Raw genomic sequence first — 21,303 nt, 5'->3', positions numbered from 1 at the left:
AAGAAAGACAGTGGTGAGGCCTCCACAGGAGCCCCTTCCCATCTTCTTCCCTTCCATCGCATGAGCAATGAAAAAACTTGGGAAGGCTACCATAGAACCTCCAGCACAAGTGGTTTACAGGTACAAAGTTATTTAACTATTAAGCCTCTTTCATTAGTACAGACTTGTTTTCCTCATGCGCACACTCAAGACCATGCATATTTAGGTGCAGGAAGTATTGTGGACATCAGAAGGGGAGGCAGGGCTTGAGAATGGCATATGCACACACGAGTAGTTTGGTATTAATATGCTTCTCTTATCCATCACTATTTTCCCTATATCTTTATCCCACCTTACCTTCGACTATTTCAATGCAAGAAATATGGTAGGCAGTAAGATGAGAGACTTAGAGGAGAGGAGCAATAAAAGACTAAGATGTTTGACATCGATCAGCAAGTCAAACCAGGGTGGTTTTCCAGACGCCAAGCCCACAGGAGCCCAATTCGTGCAGAGAATTAAGGGCTTGGAGCAGCAGCTTGGAGAGTCTTCTCTCATAGAGGGGACACGGCTTTTGGAATTAGAACGTACCCTCTTCTCTCAGTCTTGCAGTCTGATTTCCCAACCCTCTTATCCCCTCCCCCACCCCGCCTAATTAGGTAGGCCTAGGACTTCGGAGAAGTGAATGTGTAAACACGACACTGCGGTATCCTTCCGCATGATCGGGCCAGAGAGGATTCAGCAACGCCACCCCCATACCTGCATGCGTTTCAGTTCAAGAAGAAAAAAAAAATGTAGGCTTGGTTAGGGGAGATCCTAAAAGAGGGCAACTAATGCTGAGACCCTTTAATATTGGTAAGCTTCTCTTCGTATCGCGCTGCTTCCTCTATGTTCAGACGTCGCCCCAGCCCTTACCCGGATGAGAAAAAGCTAGGGTTGAGCTCACCGACAGAGGGCGGAGTGGCGCTGTGCAAAGCTTGGTATCACTCCGCTTCCATCAGGCCGGATCCCCTTACACTGCGCTCTAGCTCCTCCCGCTGCAGATTTGGGTACTGGGGACGTGGCAAAGCAAAGTCTGCGGAGGAAAAGGTAGCTGTTGTTAACTAGTCACTAGGCGTGGGTCCCAGAGGAGCTTTGGGGACGGGAAGAAGGGAATACCAAAAAGTGGCAGTTGTTTGCCAGTTACGGCCCTTAATCTGACAAAGCAGGTATCGCGTGCTAAATCCCAGGTGCCGGGCCAATCCCCAAACACAGTCGCCGCCATTGTCTCGTGTCCTCGTGTCCATCTGACTGTCCGTCCCTCTTTCTGTAGGGCACGGCACCCCTTGAGGCAAGGAAATAAGAAAACTGCCTCTGATCCAAGCAGAGCAGGTCAGTGAGAAGGCGGGCATTGCTTGGGAGTGTGGAAGTGGGTATCAGAGAGGAATGTGGGATACGTGATCTGGTCGTGGGGCGCGGGCGGTGAGAGGGAGAGGGGGACAGGGGTAATTTGAGTGGCACGCAACTGTAAATTTAAAATGATCTTGCTAGTTTGATTTCCAGACACTAATCACCCCCGACCGTGTTTGGGAAGGTAAAGGAGTATAGTAGCGGCTTCTAGCGGAGAAATGGCGGTTTATATGATAGGGGGAGGGGCTGCTGCTGTTGGTGAGAACAAGTTGTCAGGGGAGCCCTGGGAGGGAGAGTGTAAAAAGAAGTGTTTGATAATCAAGGCCCTGGATTAGAAAATGGTCTCATGTCCTGGTTACTAGTCTGACCATTAAAAACTGAGTCTCTTCCACTGTGTTTTCGTTTGGTCCTTGGATGTGTATCATGCGTTTATATATTTAGGTCTGTTCCTAAGTTTTCGGTACAGCATGTTTTTGTAAAGATCTGTAGAACGCCGTGGACCTCAAAGGGAGGGGATAAGAAAAGGAAACTTGGCCTAATTTTTGCGGAGTGGGCAGTGCTTGGAGTTGGTAGATGGCTAAGACGAGAATAGGCAGGAGTCTGGGGGAAACTCCAGATCGCCTTTCAGCATGCTTTCCAAAACAGTCCTTCCTTACTCCTGTTGTGTTGCAGAAAATGATAGGCTTTAAGGAGAGGAAGGAAACATAAAAGCTTAGATTAAATTTGGAGATAATACTTTTCTTTGATTTCCAGCCAACTTCCATGGCTTGCATTCCATCTCTACTACCACCACCACTATCTTGCAGGGATGTTTGAGTTGTCTGTGCAGGAGACTTATCAGACTTTTGGAATGGAGCAGAGGAACTTGGAGGGAGAAGGAGGAAAAAAGGGCCACAGAAAATTTTGGCAAACAGGTACCTGTTTCCAGAAAGGATCAGTGTCCCAGGTGCTGATCTCTACCAAGGACTCAGTCTCCATTGTCTCCTGTGTGTTGATTTATTTATCCCTGCATTTGTGAATCTCTGGGTATAGACCCATCCCCAGGTCTGTGGAACTCTCAGTTGTGAAAGTTTGCAAATGGTAATCCAACTTGAACCTAGGAAATAATGAAGAAGAGAAACATGCCCCGTGTCTGTTAGGATTGGTGAGAGGGTAGATGGACAGGAGAGGATTAAGATTTAGGAATTCTATTCTCTTTTGTTTTGCCAGTTTACTAACCCCTCTTTGGTCCCCTGCTGATTTAGTTGTGAGTCTTTGAAAGCTTTGAGAGTATAGAAGGGTAACACTTGTTTTTCTGATTTCCCACTGGCTTTTCTTATTCTTATGCTTCACCCAGGCCAATTTTAAACTAGAGAAATGCAAGAGCAGTCACTGAACAGTAAAATGGTGGACAGCAGGGAGAAGGAGGATCAGTCCTGAATTAGGGCAATGGTGGTGGAGGACAGAAGGAAGGAAACACTAGACAAACTACAAATATAGGGACCAGGGACCAAGGTCTTTCTACCAGGAGGTCAGTTTCCGTATCATCCCATTTCTGCTTGTAGGTCTGCTGTAGGGCTTGTCAACATTGGAAGCAAGGAAAGGAGGAGAAAACTACTCTAGAGCAGTGAAGTTTGGTATGAGTATGGAGACTTTCCCAGTACACCTGTAAGATGAAGTAGTAGTCCAGCAGGGATAAAGAGCCAGTCTAGGGATTTCTTAGTCTCTCTCACCTCCATTAAGCTTTCCCACTCTCCATATTCCTGGTTTGTGTCTGGAAAGAAGATTAGTAGCACCTGCAGTTTTGTAGAGAGTGTGAAATTAGGAGAGAGTTTGATAATTATCTACTTCTGCCATTTAGCACTGAATGTCCATACTCTTATGTCTCTCTGTGCAAATCAACATAAGAAATAAATCGGAAAAGACTCAAAGCCCCCATTTCCTTCCTCCACCCCTAGGTCCAACTTCAGTGGCAGATCTGGTGTCCTTGGAGTGGCTGAAGACCACCACCCTCCACAGGGCTGCGCTCAGGCACACAGCCATTCTTCCCTTACCTGAGTGAGCTTCCTCTGCACGTTGTTTATATCATTGGCAGAGCCTGTAGTTGGAAAGGGGGCCGAGTGACGAATGGACTTTGTATGAAAACACCAACCTGGGACAGACCTTCAGTCAAGGTTGAGATGGGGTTGGGGTATATAACCTGGCCTTGCCTTTAACTTGGATCATGACTGGCTCTCAGACTAAGGCAGGGGCAGAGCAGGGGCTGGGGCTGCCCTAAAAGCTGCAATCAGTGGCCCTGCCAACACTAGAGCCAAGGCTAAGATCCAGGCCAAGGCAGTGGTTGAGGCAGAACTGAAAACAGGACCAGTGCCCCAGGCCAAGGCTGGGGATGGAGCAGTGGCCAGGACACAGTGACCTACCCTGAGGCTGTGACTATGACAAGGGATGTGGGCAAGATGGAAGCTATGACTAAGAATAGAGTCATGACTGAGACTAAGGCAAAATCCATGGCAGAACCTGGTATAGTGCCCCAGACCAAGCCAAAGGTGATGCCTATGGCCAGGGTCAGTGCAGTGACCAAGTACGAAGTCGAGGCTGGTGCTGGACGTGAAGCCAATATCAGGTCCTTTGCCAAGGCTGATGATAAAGCCAATATTAAGTCCAGGCCCCAGAGAAAGAGAGAGGATGGCATCAAATTCAGGGCTGGGGCTGGGGACAGAGCTGGTATTGTAATCGAGTCCAGTGATGAGGATGAAGAAAATGTCTGCTCCTGGTTCTGGACCGGAGAAGAGCCTAGTGTAGGATCCTGGTTCTGGCCTGAAGAGGAGACTCCTTCTCAAGTTTATAAGCCTCCACCTAAGATCCAGGAAAAGCCCAAGCCCATACCCAAACCAGAACTCACTATAAAACAAAAAGCAGCAGCATGGTCAAGGGCCAGGTATAGTGTCCTAGTCCCAATAGAAGGAGGGGAGCCGTCCTTGCCTGCAGAAGGGAATTGGACTCTGGTTGAGACCTTAATTGAAACTCCTCTGGGGATTCGGCCTCTGACCAAGATCCCACCCTATAATGGGCCTTACTTCCAAACCTTAGCTGAGATCAAAAACCAGGTTAAGTATAGGGAAAAGTATGGGCCCAATCCAAGAGCCTGCCGCTGTAAATCACGTGACTTTAGTTTAGAGCCTAAAGAGTTTGATAAACTCGTTGCCCTACTTAAGTTAACTAAGGATCCTTTTATTCATGAAATAGCTACTATGATAATGGGCATCAGTCCTGCTTATCCATTTACCCAAGATATAATTCATGATGTAGGTATTACTGTTATGATTGAAAACTTGGTCAATAATCCCAATGTTACAGAACACCCTAGAGCTTTAAATATGGTAGATGACAACTCTGAGTCTTCTGAAGAACCAAAACCAGCAGAGTTATATATACATCAAGTTTGTAAGGACGTAATCTCTTACCCGTTGAACTCCCCTGTGCAACTGGCTGGACTAAAATTATTAGTGCACCTGAGTGTGAAATTTGAGGATCACCGTATAATTGCTAATTACATTCCAGATTTTCTTACTTTGTTAAACAAGGGAAGTGTCAAAACCAAGTTTTATGTTTTAAAAGTGTTTTTGCGCTTGTCTAAAAATCAAGCCAATACAAGAGAACTGATTAGTGCCAAAGTACTATCATCATTGGTTGCTCCCTTTAACAAGAATGAGTCAAAGGCCAATATTCTTAATATCATTGAAATATTTGAGAATATAAATTTCCAATTCAAAAAGAAGGTGAAGCTGTTTACCAAGGAAGAGTTCACTAAATCTGAGCTTATTTCCATATTCCAGGAAGCAAAAGAGTTTGGTCAGAAACTCCAAGACTTAGCAGAGCACAGTGATCCTGAGGTGAGAGATAAAGTTATACGATTAATACTCAAACTCTGAATGGCTGTATGTTCTCACAAAACCACAAACAATTTTTTTGGTGTTGTAATATGAAGCCATGCGTATTATAATTGTTAGTTCAATATTTATGTTATTTGTATTGATTGAAGGAGGCAACCTTATGGCTACCAAATGATCTTGAGAGCTTGAATGTGTGTTGATTTTCATTGTGCTATATAAATGGAGATATTTTTAGTATTTCTGCAACATTACCTGATAATGGACCTATTCATTCTGAGTAAGCTATACTTCTGTGCTTTATATTGACATAAGTGTATTCATTTGAGACTTTATTTACATGTTAATAAAGTTGCATGCTAAAACTGGTGAAAACATTGTCCTAGTTCTTCAGTTGAAGTCTAGTCAGAAGGATAAAGCACAATTACCACAAAGATGATAAAGGGCACTGTCTGTGTGTGTAGGAGGGTACAAACAAAACAAGTTTACATTGGTAGATCCTTTAGTTTCAACATGTTCGAAGAATGGAATCACTCCACACAAGAAGACAGGACTGTGGTACTAGATGACATCTGGGCAGATCTGGGGAAAGGGGTGAGGACACAGACCTAGGAAAAAGGGAACACAGATTCTTTCATTCCAGTCTGAGTCCCAGAACTTGGGTTCACCCTTTAACATAGGATTTCTCATCAGGATATCTTGAAGCTTTTTAACTCCCAGAAGGATTCCTGGTTCTCACCCCCATTCAGCAAAGCCATGGAAATATGGTTCTGAAAGGACCCAGCCCCACCATGCCCTCAAACTCTAGGTACCCCCATCAAGGTGCCAGGTTTACCCCTTCATTCCCTGTAGTCCTGGACCTCAGAGGGAGGTCTTCCTGGAGACCAACTACAGAAGCTGCTTCATGGATAGTCTCACTTGTCATGCCTTGGTGACTATTTACTCTCATCCTTGCTTTTGTTTGCTGGCCAATGCTTTGGGCTTTGTAATTTGCACCTATCCTTGGTGGTAGCACCTTGTTTGTGCTTATCCCTTTTGGCCAGAGTTCATCGAGCTGAGCTCAATGAGATAGCTATAGGATTCCAAAGTCCTTTAGGGGTGTGTAGTTAGGAAGAAATTAATTTCCCTAATTCCATTATCCTATCTATCTATCTATTTGTGCAGTTTATAGAGCCAAAGCCATGTGGTCTGTACTGCTTCAGGTCCTCCTGTTTATACTTAACAAAAGCTAGGTTCTGGCTAGGGGTTACTGAAATAGAATGCCAGAGTATAGATTGGGATCTGGGGTTACCTCTGCCTCCTTTGCTGTTATTGTCCCCTTTCCTTTACTGCCAAGAATTGGGAAATATAGATATTAGGATCAGTGTACAAATACTAGTCTTTCTTTTGAACTTCCTCTTGCTCCTAATTTATGTATTTGGGGGAAGGCCTAAACTGAAAAATCTCAACAAGGTTTCAGGTACTCCTAGTTTTAGAAGCCATGCCTAGTTTTTCGGTTAAGGTCAGTCCTGAACCTATTTTTTATACATCTAGGAGTTAAAATGAAGGACAACTGGCTACACATGTGCACTAAAGGGTGAAAAAAGTAGGGTTTTTGCAATGTGCACATGTGCACTAAAGGGTGAAAAAAGTAGGATTTTTGCAATGTGCAGTTGCAGCTTAGATGATTTTTTGAAGTTCTTTGTAATTTTTTTTTTTTAAGTAGGCCCCGCGCCTGGTGTGGAGCCCAACACAGGGCTTAAACTCACGACCCTGAGATCAAGACCTGAGCTGAGATCAAGAGTCGGATGCTCAACCTACTGAGCCACCCAGGCGCCTGTTTATAATTTGTTTTTTAATCCCCTGGAATTCCAGCTATGTGTACTAATTGCAGAGTTGGGGTCTTCACAATACAATTGGACCAGACCCTTTGGAAATATTCTGTGTCTCAAATGTCCTATGGAGCACACAATCAGCTATGGAATTTTACATCAGCTAAAGAGAAGAATGAGTATGGGGTTTGCAGGTATTTGTGTCAAAGCAAGAAGCTGATGGTCTCTCCTTAGGTGGGAATTATGGGAGACAGTCATTTCCCAAATTGTTCCTGGGGTGTGCTTGAAGTCAAAACCCTGTTGCTCATGTTGTTTCACTCCTTTCCTGGAAAAATAATTCAGGCAACTCGATGTAGTATCAGGGCTGATCCGATATTACTTCTTTTAAAATGTTGCTGCCCAGGAGTAAAAATCAGGATGGATTTCTCATCTTTCCTGTCATGAAGTAAAGCAAGTAATCTTCCTACAACACACCTGGACTGTTAGCGCACACTGACCCTTTACTATACCTTCAATTTTAAAAGAGGAATTTTCAATGGGAATTCATCTATACAATATCACCAAATTCCCCAGCAAGGCTTTCAAAGCTGTGTATCCTTCAGCACCTTTCCATTTTTCCCATTATATCCCACCATGTGACCTACATTCAAGCCACAGTGGGCTATTGTTTCCTGACTATTATTATGCACTTTCCTGCTTTTGTGCAGTTGCTTAGGCTGTTCACTCATTCTGCAATGCTTTTATAACCTCTTTTTTTCTTTTTTGCTTTTTACTCATTATTTTTAAGCTCAGCTCAAGAATGCCAGGTTGTTTTGAAGTCTTCCCTGACATGCTTATCCTCCTTGTCTCCATGTTGGAATTAATAGCCCCTTCTGCATTTCCAAAGTTATTTATTTACTCCTCTAATTTTAGCATTTGTGTCTCTTTTTTTTTAGATTTTATTTATTTATTTGACAGAGAGAGACACAGCGAGAGAGGGAACACCAGCAGGGGGAGTGGGAGAGGGAGAAGCAGGTTTCCCACTGAGCAGGGAGCCCAATGTGGGGTTCGATCCCAGGACCCGGGGATCATGACCTGAGCCAAAGGCAGACGCTTAACGACAACCACCCAGGCGCCCCGCATTTGTGTCTTTATACTGTGCCTTGGAATCTTCTTAGTAAGTTGGAGCTTGTGTTTAGAGACAGCATAGAAGGGGAAGCTTGGGCTTTGAGAATGTCTGAATTCCAAAGCCTGAACTTTGTATTATGTATAGTAATAATGATTATTAACATTTATACATTTATTAAGTGCTTACTGTGTGCCAGATACCATCCTGTGTGCTTTACTTGTATTAACTCATTCAATTCCTAAAACATCCCTATGGAGTAGGTCCCCCATCCACATTTTACGTGTGAGAGAACTGAGATACTGATTGGGTAAATAACTTGGCCAACTTCATTTTCATTCATGTCTAAGTATCCTCTGATTTCCCTGTGACTTCTTTGACCCATTGGCTGTTTAAGAGTATGTTGTTTAATTTCCATATTTGTTAATTTTCCAGTTTTCCTTCTGTCATTGTTTCTTAGCTTCATCTATTGTGGTCAGTGAAGATACTTCATACCATTTCAATCATTTTTAAGTTTATTGAGACTTGTTTTGTGTCCTAACATGTCTGGAGAATGTTCCATGTACACCTGGGGAAAATGTGTATCTTGCTGTTGTTTTGTGGAGAATTCTATATATGTCTGATAAGTCTAGTTGATTTATAACACTGTTGCAACCCTCTGTTTCCTTTTTGATATTCTCACCAAATGTTCTACCCATTGAGTGCGATGTTGGAAGTCTTCAACTATTATTGTAGAACTGTCTTATTTCTCCTTTCAATTCTGTCAATTTTGCTTCTTAGAGATTTTGACTTCCTGATGATCTCTGCTCTATTTTTACTGTTTTTAATCCCTTTCTATCTATAGGTTCCTCTGTATCTGCATGGGGAAAAAATATATATATATATATGAAAAAGAATAATCATTTCTTCAACTCTTAACTCCACACACTTTTCCACCTACCATCCTATCTTTCTCTACCCTTTCACAACAGTGTTTTCTACATTTTTTTCCTGCTTTCTTATCTTCTACTCAGTCCTCACACAAATGCAGTCTACTTTCTTTCTCTCTTCTGTACTGAAACTCTGCACTCAAAGTCACCAAAGGTCTTCTCATCTTCCCTAAACAAAAGGGACAATTTAATTTTAAAAATATTTTATTTAAGCATGGTGTTAGAGATTAATGCTTATTTTCCATGGAAGGATGCATCCTTCCATGTTGTGGGACTTCATTAGAATGACAACTCTTTTCTCTGCCCTCACCCTTACTCACTCTTATTTTTCCATCTTCCCTTTCTCCTTGAAAGTTTGCCTTACCACAAAGGGCTGTGTCCTACCTTGCTTTTCCATAATATAAGTTTTCATGTGTACATTGAAATAGATCCCCAGTTTCTAATTGGGTGGGATATTGTCACAAATTCTTGGATTTATTTTTAGGAACACTATTGTCCAAAATTCTTAGTCACATTCATCTGTATCAAATTTGTCGGTAACAAAGATTCTTTTATTCCCCAGCTTTACAGAGATATTATGGACCTATAACATAGGTAAATTTAAGTTGTATAACATCATGATTTGATACACATATATATTGTGAGATGATTACCACTATAAGGTTAGTTAACACCACCATTCCATCACATGATTACCAATTTTTTTGTGGTGATAACATTTAAGATTTACTCTCTTAACAATTTTCATGTATGTAATACAGTATTGTTAGTTATAGTCACCATGCTGTACATCAGATCACCAGAACTTATTCATCTTATAGGTGGAAGTTTGTCCCCTTTCACCAGCATTTCCTCTTCTCACCCATCCCCAGCCCCTGGCAACCACCATGCTACTCTCTATTTCTGTGAGTTGTTTTTTTAGATCCCACATATAAGTAAGAACATACAGTATTTGTCTCTCTCCGTGTGGCTTATTTCACATGGCACAAGGTCCATTGTTATTGTCCCTAAAGGGAGGATTTCCATTTTTATGGCTGAATAGTATTATTTTGTATATACACCAAATTATCCATTCATCTCATTTGTGGGCGCTTAGATTGTTTCCATGTCTTGGCAATTGTGAATAATGCTTCAGTGAACATGGAGGTAAAGATGTCTCTTTGAGATAGTGATTTTATTTCCTTCAGATATATATCTAGAAGTGGGATTGCTAGATCATATGGTAGTTATATTTTTAATTCTTTGAGGAACTTCCATACTGTTTTCTATAGTGGCTAAACCAATTTACCTTACCACCAACAGTGCACAGGGGTTTATTACTACAGGTCTTCCTCTTAGACATGCTTTTGTTACATCCTGCAAGTTTTGGTATGTTGTATTTCCATTTTCATTGTTTTTAAGATTTTTTTAAATTTACCTTTTTATTTTTGATCTGTTGGTTGTTCAGCAGGATGTTGCTTAATTTCCATTTATTTGTGAATTTTCAGGTTTTCCTCCTGTTATCATCAGCTTTTTTTAAAGATTTTATTTATTTATGTTGACAGAGAGAGAGAGGGAGAGAGCCCAAGCAGAGGAGGCAGCAGGCAGAGGGAAATGGAGAGGCGGGCTCCCAGCTGAGCAGGGAGCCTGATGTGGGGCTCCATCTCAGGACCCTGGGATCATGCTGAAGGCAGATGCTTAATGACTGAGCCACCCAGATGCCCCTATCTTCAGCTTAAAGAATTGAATCCTTTTGGATGCCTGGGTGGCTCAGTCCATTAAGTATCTGTCTTCGGCTCAGGTCATGATCCCAGGGTCCTTGCTCAGCAGGGAGCCTGCTTCTCCCTCTGCCTGCTGCTCCCCCTGCTTGAGTCCTCTCTCTCTCTCTCTCTCTGACAAATAAATAAATGAAATCTTAAAAAAAATAATTGAATCCTTTAAGAACTTAAAGAACTGAATGATGAATCCTTTCATCATTTCTTGTAGATCTAGTGGTGATGAACTACCTCAGCTTTTGTTTTTCTGGAAAATTATTTATCTCTCATTTATGAAAGACAACTTTGCTGAGTAATGTGTTCTTGGTTGGCAGTTTTTTTTTTCTTTTAGCACTTTGAATATATCACCCCACTCTCTCTTGGCCTGCAAGATTTCCACTGAGAAATCCATTGATAGCATGGAGGTTCCCTTGTAAGTTACAATCTTCTTATCTTTGCTGCTTTTAAGATTCTCTTTTTGTCTTTGACAATGACAAAGTGTCCTTGATTTTTTTTAAAGATTTTTATTTATTTATTTGACAGAGAGAGAGAGAGAGAGAGAGAGAGCAGGAACACAAGCAGGGGGAGTGGGAGAGGGAGAAGCAGGCTTCCCACCGAGTAGGGAGCCCGATATGGGGCTCAATCCCAGGACCCTGGGATCATGACCCGAGCCGAAGGCAGACGCTTAACTGACTGAGCCACCCAGGTGCCCCAAATTTTAGACAGTTTTATTAAAATGTGTCTTAGAAAAGCTTGTTTTAAACAATCAAGTCAAAAAATGGGCAGAAGATATGAAAAGACACTTCTCTGAAGAAGACATACAAATGGCTAACAGACACATGAAAAAATGTTCATCATCGTCAGCCATCAGGAATTCAAATCAAAACCACATTGAGATACCACCTTATACCAGTTAGAAGGGCAAAAATGGACAGGGAAAGAAGCAACATATGGTGGAGAGGTTGTGGAGAAAGGGGAACCCTCTTAGACTGTTGGTGGGAATGCAAGTTGGTACAGCCACTTTGGAAAACAGTGTGGAGGTTCCTCAAAAATTTAAAAATAGAGCTACCCTATGACCCAGCAATTGCCCTCCTGGGTATTTACCCCAAAGACACAGATGTAGTGAAAAGAAGGGCCATATGCACCCCAATGTTCATAGCAGCAATGTCCGCAATAGCCAAACTGTGGAAAGAGCCAAGATGCCCTTCAACAGATGAATGGATCAAGAAGATGTGGTCCACATATACAGTGGAATATTACCCAGCCATCAGAAAGGATGAATACCCAACTTTTACATCAACATGGATGGGACTGGAGGAGATTATGCTAAGTGAAATAAGTCAAGCAGAGAAAGTCAATTATCATATGGTTTCACTTATTTGTGGAACATAAGGAATAGTATGGAGGACATTAGGAGAAGGAAGGGAAAAATGGAGGGAAATCGGAGGGAGAGATGAACCATGAGAGACTATGGACTCTGAGAAACAAACAGGGTTTTAGAGGGGAGAGGGGAGGGGGGATAGGTTAGCCTGGTGATGGGTATTAAGGAGGGCACGTACTGCATGGAGCACTGGGTGTTATACAAACACAATGGATCGTGGATCACCACATCAAAAACTAATGATGTATTGTATGGTGACTAACAGAACATAATAAAAAAAAAAGAAAAGCTTGTTTTAGGTTGAAATTTGGGGCTGGCCTATGACCTTCATAAACTTGTGTGTCCAAATCTCTCCCCAAATTTGGTAAGTTCTTAGTCATTATTTCTTTAAATAAGATTTCTCCTTTCTCCCACTCTTCATCTGGGACTCCAATAATGCAGAGATTTTTTTTTAATGGTGTCCCGTAATTCATGTAGCATTTCTTCACCCTATTTCATTATTCTTTCTTATTGCTTTTTACTGAAAGATTTCAAATGACCTTCAAATGTCTTCTTGTTTACTAATTCTGCCTGGTTGGGTCTGCTGTTGAAGCTCTCTTTTGAATTCTTCAGTTCATTTAATGTCTTCTTCAACTCTAGGATTTCTGCTTTTTTTAATGGTTTCTGTATCTTTATTGAACTTCTCATTTTGTTTATTTTTCTCTAATTTCATTTACTTGACTGTATTTTCATGTAGTTCACTGAATATAAGAGGATTATTCTGAATTCTTTGTCAGACAGTTCATAGATCTGTTTCTGTAGAGTCAGTCATTGGAGTTTTATTAGTTTCCTTTGGTAAAGTCATGTTTCCTTGATTATTCATGATCCTTGTGGCCTTGTTTTAATGCCTGCACATTTGAGGAATTAGAACCTCTTCTAGTCTTTATAGACTGCTTCTGCAGACAAAGCCCATCATTCAACAACTCATCCAGGGATTCTCGGTGGGCTATCCAGTGGTGTCCATGGTGGGCTTTCTGCTGGACTCTTGAGTGAGCAGGTCTGGTGTCTGGGTAAGCAAGTGGGCAAACCTGTACATGGGGATCCACCTGGTGCCTGGGTCCAAGGAGGCAGGCCTGGAGCCTAGGTTCACTTGGGCCTAATAGGCACCAGGGACCACTGGAGTTGACCTGATGTCTCAGCCCACAGGGACCAGTTGTGTACTAGGGGAAGCTGTGACCTGGCTTCACAGGAGCCAGCCTAAAGGCAGGGGCCATTGTGGCCGCTCTGGTGCTGGGGAAGGCCAGGCACCTGGGTATGTGGGAGCTATCCTTGAGGCTGGACCACAGAGGCTGGCCTGGTGCTGGGACAAGCTAAGAGCCTGGGTCCATAAGAACTGGCCTAGAGTTTAAGTCTGCAGGGGCAAGTCTGGCACTGGGGTGGGCTGGGGGATTAGGGCTGCAGGAGCTAGCCTGGTGCTGGGGTGGTTCAAAAGCCTGGGTCTGCAGTACCCAGCCTGGTGTTGGGCCCAGGTGGAAGCCTGAATTCATAGTAGCTGATTGGTTGCCTGAGGTGACAGGAGTCACCTGGGGCTGTGGGAGCTGGCAAGCATGAGGATATGCTGAAACCCTGGGCCACAGAGCCATTCATGGCCTCAGGAGCCAGCCAGCACTATGGTAAGCCAGGAACCTAGGTGTGCAGGAGGAGCCTGCTATGAGCATGGGCCCACAGATACCACCCGAGACCACTGGGGCTGGTTTTTGCCAGGGTGAGCCAGAAGCCTGGGTTCATAAGAACTTTCTGGGATTCTGGTGCCACAGAAGCCACCTGAAGCCACAGGAGTTGGCAGCCACCAGAATGAGTCAGAGGCTAGGGTTTGTGGGAGCCTGCCAAGAGTCTGGTGCTCTGGAAGCTCTCTGGAGTCATGGGAGTCACTTGAGCATGCTGGAGCTGATAGGCACTGAGGTGAGCCAGAAGCCTGGTTTTGTAGGAGCTGATTGTGCGCCTGGTATCACGGGAGATGCCTAAAGCTGTGGATCTAGAAGGCACTGCAGTGAGCTCGGGGCCTGGGTTTGTGGGAGCCTGCAGAGAGCCACTTAGGGCCACAAGGGTTGACCTTGTGCTGGGACAGTTTGGCTCTGGAGTCTGGTGAAATTGGGCACTCACTTCACTCTCCGTTTCCCATAGGAAGGGTATTTCTCCATGCTGGACTACTGGGTTTTGGAGGAAAAGTGATAGAGTTAATGTGAATCTATCTTTCCTACCCTCCTCAATACATCTTTTCTTATTTCTGTGCTTCACCCAGGTGCTGTCATCCCTCAACTGGAATCCTTGGCTCTTTTGAAGGTATTTTTGTGCATGGATAGTTATTCAAGTTGGTATTTCTGAGGTGGTTGAGCACTAGAAAGCCCTATGCATCTGTGTTGCTGACACCACTCCCTACTTTATTATTTTTACTCATTTTATCTCGAGTATGGGTAGGGGAAGAGGACAGATATTTACTTGGTCCCTCAAACCTCTAATCGTGCAATATCTTAATACATTCTGGTTTCAAAAAATTAAACATCATAAATAAAGACCTCTTTGAATGAATACAACTCCAATCCCAGTCTCCTTCCTAGAGGCAACACACATATTGTCAGTTTCTAGAACTTTTCTATGCACTGCCTACATACAAAGATAGGCAAGTATCCTGAGGATTTTTTAAAGTATTAAATTTTATCATAGTGTATGTATTATTCTTCAACATTTTTTTCAATAGTATGATTTAGAGATTTTTTCCATTTAAGTATATGTCTATTTCTTCTTAGTGCTGTATCAAATTTCATGTATTGCAACATCATTTTTGTTTCTCTGGGTGATTCTGAGTAGACTTCTGGGTCATAGGTACTTTTCATTTTAATAGACATTTGAAATCTCCTTAGAAAGGATTATATCATTTTACGCACTATCAGTATAGGAGAGTCCCTGGTTCCCCACACATCCACTAACAGTTCTGAGTATTTGCATATTTAAACATATCTGCCAATCTGATAGATGCAAAATGGTATCACTTTGTTTTAATTAAAATTTTACTAATATTGAAGAAAATATATAAGTTCTGTTAACTCACAGAAAAAAATCAGATGAGGAATATGAATTTCCCCTTTAAGAAAAGACAATTCAGGGGTGGCTGGGTGGCTCAGTCAGTTAAGCTCCTGACTCTTGATTTCGTCTCAGGTCATGATCACAGGGTCATGGGATCAAGCCTCGCATTGGGCTCTGCTCTTCTCTCTCTCTCCCCCTGTCCCTCCTCTCTCTCTCTCTCTCTCAAATAAATAAATAAAATCTTTTAAAAAAGAAAATACAACTCAATTTGTAAGCAGCTAAATGCTTCTTAGCAGCATTTTGGGGGCTATGGAAAAGTCTGAAAAGAAAAATTTTGTTTTGCATGAACTAAGATTCACAAATCCCTGGTATGCCAAGAAAAGATAAGAAGTGCTAAAAAATTTGAGAGTTTACTATTATGAGTTATAAGATATTTTGTTATTTTAATTGTTTCAAATATGTGGAGATACTGTTCAGATAATTATATAAATCATTAATATAAATCATCAGTAATAAGTGTGATAAATGATGATTTCGCAGTAAGATTACCAAACTTTTCTAAAGAGAAGGGACACAAGGGGGAGTTGTTAACTTATTTATATGTGGGGCAGAATAGAAGGAGGGGTGAAGCTTAAAAGCTGACAGTAGTCAAAGATCAAAAAATGGAGCCAGCCTTTTTGTTACACAGACTATAAAATATGTTTTGTTTACCAGTCATGACTAGAAGCTTATACAGATAGGTTTCTATTGTGATTGAAGCAAAATGTCAGTTTGGGTTGATTAAATTTCTCTGAAATACATACTTTTGTTCTGGCATCTTTGTCCCAAAAACTAAATGTATCAGAATATCCTGGAGTTGTAAGTATTCAATAAATCAGTGGCATGGATATCTTGAGTAACTTAAGTATTGGCTTCACTACATCAATAGCAGGGTTTAGTGATTAATATAATGAATATAACATAATGAATATTAATATATTGAATACTGTTATGAATATATTGAATACTGAATTAATATAATGCATACTGTTTTCCAAAGTATTATCCTTCAGCACTTTTTAGAGCAAAGTTATTAGGCTGACTCAATTTGGCTTTAAACATAGCAGTATGTTTCAAATGATGCCATCACTAAAGTAGAAAGATGACTCATAGCATAGGAGAAAGTATTTGCAAATTATATATATGATATGGGTCTAGTACCCAGAATATAAAATGAACTCTTACCACTCAATAAAAAGACAAATAAAAGAATTAAAAATAGGCAAAGGATTTGAATAGATATTTCTCCAAAGAAGATATTCAAATAATCAATAATGATTCAAATCAAAACCACAAGATATCAATTCATACCCACTAAATAGCTATAATTCTTTAAAAAGTGAATAATAGCAAGTGTTGGCAAGGATGTAGAGAAACCGGAGCCCTCGTACATTCTGGTGGAAATGTAAAAGTGTACACCCACTGTGCAAAGCAATTTGGCATTTTCTCTACCATTTTGACTTATTTTTTTCTGTATGTTTTTAGTTTTTTTTTTTCTTAGTGATTACTCTGGCAATTATATTTAATATCTTAAGTGTATAACACCCAGGTTTGAACGAATGTCAGCTTAGTTTCAATAGTATACAAAACTCTATTCCTTTACAACTCTGGTTCCCTCTTTATGTCATTGTCACAAATTAGATCTTTATACATTGTGTATCCATTAACACAGAGCTTTAATTATAGTTTTTTATGCATTTGGCTTTTAAAATGCACTAGAAAAAAAACAAGAAATGACAAACCAAAAATGCAATAATATTGGCTTTAAAAAAATTACTTGACTGTTTTAAAGCAGTTTTAGGTTTACAAAAAAGTTAAGCAGAAAGTACAGAAAGCTCCCATATACTACTTCTCTCCCACCACCCTTTCCCCCACACAGTTTCCCATATTATTAGCATCTTGCATTAGTGTGATATATTTGTTACAGTTGATTAATGAATATTGCTACATTATTGTTAACTGAAGTCTCTAGTGTACATTAGTGTTCACCTTTTGTGTTGTACATTTCTGTTTTTTTTAAATTGTGGTAAAATGTACATAACAATATTTGCTATTTTAACCAAATTTATGTGTACAATTCATTGACATTAAGTACATCCACACTGTGGTTCAACCATCACCACTGTCCATCTCCAGAACATTTTTTGTCATCCCAAACTGAAACTCTGTGTCCATTAAACAATAACTTCCCACTCCTCACTACCCACTCCTGGTCAGCCACTTACAGCACTATCCTATTTTCTGTCTCTAGAAATTTGCCAACTCTAAATACATCACAAAAGTGAAATCATACAATATTTGTTCCTTTGTGTCTGGCTGTTTCACATAGCTTAGTGTTTTCAAAGCTCATCCTTATAATGTGTCAAAATTTCATTTCTTTGTAAGACTGAATAATATTTTAAAATATAAATCACATTCCGTTTATCCATTCATCTCTGTGTATATTTTGGTTGTTTGCACTCTTTGGCAATTGTGAATAATGCTGCTAAGAACACTGGTTGTACAAATATCTGAGTACCTGCTTTCAGTTCGTTTGGGTATGTAACTGGAAGTGGAATTGTTACATCATATGTTAATTCTGTGTTTAATTTTTTGAGGAACCACCATACTGTTTTCCAAAGCAGCTGCACCATTTTACATTCCTACCAGAAATACACGAGTTTCAAGTTCTCCACATCCTTGCCAACATTTGTTGTTTTCAGTGGTTTGATAATACCCATCTTAATGTGTGTGAAGTGGTATCTCATGATTTCGCTTTGTATTTCCGTAATGACTAATGATGTTGATCATCCTTTCATGTTCTTATTGGCCACTTGTATATTTTCTTTGAAAAAGCTCCTATTCAAGAGTTTGGCCCTTAAAAATAAACCCTCAAAATAGGGTTGTTTGGTCTTTTTGTTGTCATTGTTGAGTTTTAGGAGTTCTTTATATATTTTTGATGTTAACCCCTTATCATATTTATGATTCAGAATTTTTTTCTGCCACTCTGTGGGTTGTGTTTTCACTTTCTTCAAAGGGTCTTTTGATGTGCCAAAGATTTTAATTTTGATGAAGTCTAATTTATCTATTTTTTGCTTATGTTTTTGGTGTCATATCCAAGAAATCATTGCCAAACCCAATGTCATGAAGTTTTTCCCTTTGTTTTCTTCTAAAAATTTCAAAGCTTTAGCTCTTAAGTTTGTCTTTGATTGGTTTTGGGTTAATTTTTGTATATTGTGTAAGGTAAGGGTCCAAATTTATTATTTTGCATATGATTTCCAGTTTTCCCAATACCATTCCTTGAAAAGAATATCTGTTCCCCATTGAATGGTCTTGCTACTCTTGTCAGAAATTATTTGGCCATATATACAGGGTTGATTTCTGGCATCTCTATTCTATTTCACTGGTTTATATGTTGTTTTTATGCCAGTACTGTACTGTTTAGATTACTGAAGTTATTGTAGGAAGCTCTGTGTGATATTGTGGTTTATAAGAAATATATATTTGGTCTTTATCCATGATTCCTGGCTCACAGCTCCAAAAGCCCTTGGAATTTCCTGAGTGATAAGAGCTATGGGGACATCTTTTGTCATAATATTTGGTCTCTTGTCCTCAATTCCTGAAATCCACTTTAGAGCCATTAACATGAAATGGGTATCATGTTATTCTTAACAAGTACCTTTTTACCACAATTGGGTTTATGTTAATGAGGTGACTTTTGGAAAGTACCTAAGGATGGTGGCTGACTTCCAGAGGAACCAGCCATGTGATTAGAGGGTTGGAACTTTCAGTCCAACCCCCCACCACCCCATCCCACCCCTACTTCCTGGAACTCCTTCCTGGAACTCCTGGAAGTTGAGTCAATCCCCAACGGCAAACAATTTAATCAATCATGCTTACGTAATAAAACTTCCATAAAGACGCAGGACAGGGTTCAGAGAGCTTCTGCATTGGTGAACACATGAAGATTCTGGGAGACTGGAGTGCTGGGAGAGAGCATGGAAGCTCCATACCCATTCTCCATACTTTGCCCTATGCATTTCTTCCTTCTGGCTATTCCTGAGTTATATATATATTTTTATTAATGAATGGTAATCCAATAAATAAAATGTTTTTGTGAGTTCTGTGAGCCGCCCCAGCAAATTAATCAAACTTAAGGAGGGGGTCATTGAAACCTCCCATCTATAGCCTGTCAGTGGGAAGCAGAAATGGTAATCTGGATTTGAGACTGTAATTCAAAGGGGGGGTGGAGTGCAGTCCTGTAGGACTGAGCGCTTAACCTGTGGGATCTCATGTTATTTCCAGGTTGATAGTATGAGAATTGAGTTGAATTGTAGGGCACCCTGCTGGTGTCCAAGCATCTCTTAGTAGTTTTGGAACCCCTCCCACACACACACACATTGGAATTGGTGCCAGAATACCTTTACTTTGAAATTAGGAAGAATGAGTGCCAACTTTTTTTCTTTTTCAAGATTGTTTTGTTAATTTTGGATCCCTTGAGATTCTATTTGAATTTAAGATAGGTTTTTCTGTTTCTGCAGAATATGTCATTGAGACTCTTTTAAAGATTCTATTTATTTATTTATTTATTTATTTATTTATTTATTTATTTATTTATTTTATATTTTAGAGAGAGCAAGAGCACCCCGTGCCACCACCAGCAGGGGGAGGGGCAGAGGGCGAGGGGGAAGGACAAGCAGAATCCACACTGAGCTCAGAGTCAAACTCAGGGCTTGATCTTACAACTCTGAGATCATGACCTGAGCCTAAAATCAAGAGTTGGTCTCTTAACCAACTGAGCCACCCAGGCACCCCTATCATTGGGATTTTGATAGGGATTGCAGTGGATCTTACAGATCACTTTGGGTAGTTAATGGAATCTTACAGTTGATGAGCATGAGATATGTTTCCATATGTTTATGTCTTTAAATTTCTTTCAGCAATGTTTTATAGATTTCAGTGTACAGTCTTTGGCCTACTTCATTATGTTCTTATGTATTATATTCTTTTGATGCTATTGTAAATGAAATGGCTTTCTTAATTAATTTTTTAGATTGTTCATTGTTATTGTATAGAAATGCAACCCATTTTGTGTGTTGATTTTTGAATCCTGAAGCTTTGCTGGATTCGTTTATTAGTTCTAAGATTTTTTTGCAGAATTTTTGGGGTTTTCTACATATATGCCATGCCATTTGTGAGCACAGATCATTTTATTTCTTCCATTACAATTTAGATGTCTTTTATTTCTTTGGCTTGCCTTACTGTTACAGCTGAGACCTCCAATACTACATTGAATAGAAGTGGGAAATGTGGACATCCTTGTCTTATTCTCTATCTTAAGGAAAAAGCTTTCAGTCTTTCACTATTGAATATGATCTTTAGATGTGGGCTTTTCATTTTTGGCCTTTATTGTGTGGAGGAAGTTTCCTTCTATTCCTGGATTGTTGAGTGTTTTGATGAAAGGGTGTTGAATTTTATCAAGTGCTATTTCTACATGAATTGAGATGATGATATGTTCTTTGCCTTCATTTTGTTAATGTTGTATGTTGCAATATGATTGATTTTTATATGTTGAATCATCCTTAAATTCCAGAAGTAAACCCCAATTGGCCATGGCGTAGAATTCATTATATATTCTAAATTTGCTTTTTTAGTATTTTGTTGGAGAATTTTACATCAACAGTATAAAACATATTTGTAATTTTCTTTTCTTTTTTTAAAAGATTTTATTAATTTATTTGACAGAGAGAGAGACAGAGAGAGAGGGAACACAAGCAGGGGTAGAGGGAGAAGGAGAAGCAGGCTCTCCGCCAAGCAGGGAGCCCGACGCAGGGCTCAATCCCAGGACCCTGGGATCATGACCTGAGCCGAAGGCAGACGCTTAACGACTGAGACACCCAGGTGCCCCTGTAATTTTCTTTTCTTGCAGTGTTTTTGTCTGACTTTGGTACCAAGGTAATGCTGGCCTATTAGAATGTTAGGAAGTGTTCCTTTCTCCATTTTTTTGGAAAAATTTGGGAAGGCTTACT

At 40.5% G+C, this 21,303-nt stretch overlaps 2 protein-coding genes across 5 annotated transcripts in view; both read left to right on the top strand.

The window, feature by feature from the left end:
* Positions 1-1,002: 1,002 nt before the first annotated feature.
* ARMCX5 (armadillo repeat containing X-linked 5) lies at positions 1,003-5,599 on the top strand. 4 transcript variants are annotated; one of them, XM_028095569.2, is made up of 3 exons: positions 1,038-1,065; positions 1,289-1,347; positions 3,303-5,599. In XM_028095569.2, exon 3 carries the CDS (start codon positions 3,780-3,782, stop codon positions 5,274-5,276), a length of 1,497 nt encoding a protein of 498 aa, XP_027951370.2. In that variant the 5' UTR covers positions 1,038-1,065; positions 1,289-1,347; positions 3,303-3,779; the 3' UTR covers positions 5,277-5,599. The 4 variants fall into 4 exon arrangements, with proteins under 4 accessions (XP_027951371.1, XP_027951370.2, XP_027951369.1 ...); XM_028095568.2 differs by lacking the exon at positions 1,038-1,065 and adding an exon at positions 1,158-1,184; XM_028095570.2 differs by lacking the exon at positions 1,289-1,347 and having other exon boundaries at positions 1,003-1,065.
* Positions 1,286-21,303, top strand: part of GPRASP1 (G protein-coupled receptor associated sorting protein 1) — a 43,537-nt gene continuing 23,519 nt past the window's right edge. The window contains exons 1-2 of the mRNA XM_028095567.2: positions 1,286-1,347; positions 14,475-14,515. The gene's annotated coding sequence lies outside the window, so the exon portion shown is untranslated. The remainder of the gene's footprint in view (positions 1,348-14,474; positions 14,516-21,303) is intronic.

Source organism: Eumetopias jubatus, unplaced genomic scaffold (assembly GCF_037043125.1).
Source record: "Eumetopias jubatus isolate StellerSeaLion01/CBP00866 unplaced genomic scaffold, mEumJub1_p1.0 scaffold_11, whole genome shotgun sequence".
Taxonomy (NCBI): Eukaryota; Metazoa; Chordata; class Mammalia; order Carnivora; family Otariidae; genus Eumetopias; species Eumetopias jubatus.
The sequence above is the reverse complement of the archived record's forward strand: the minus strand, read 5'-3'. Positions and strand labels throughout refer to the sequence as shown.

Coding starts and splice junctions, on each gene's coding strand:
- ARMCX5 (XM_028095570.2), top strand. CDS start 3,780: ATGACAAGGGATGTGGGCAAGATGGAAGCTATGACTAAGAATAGAGTC.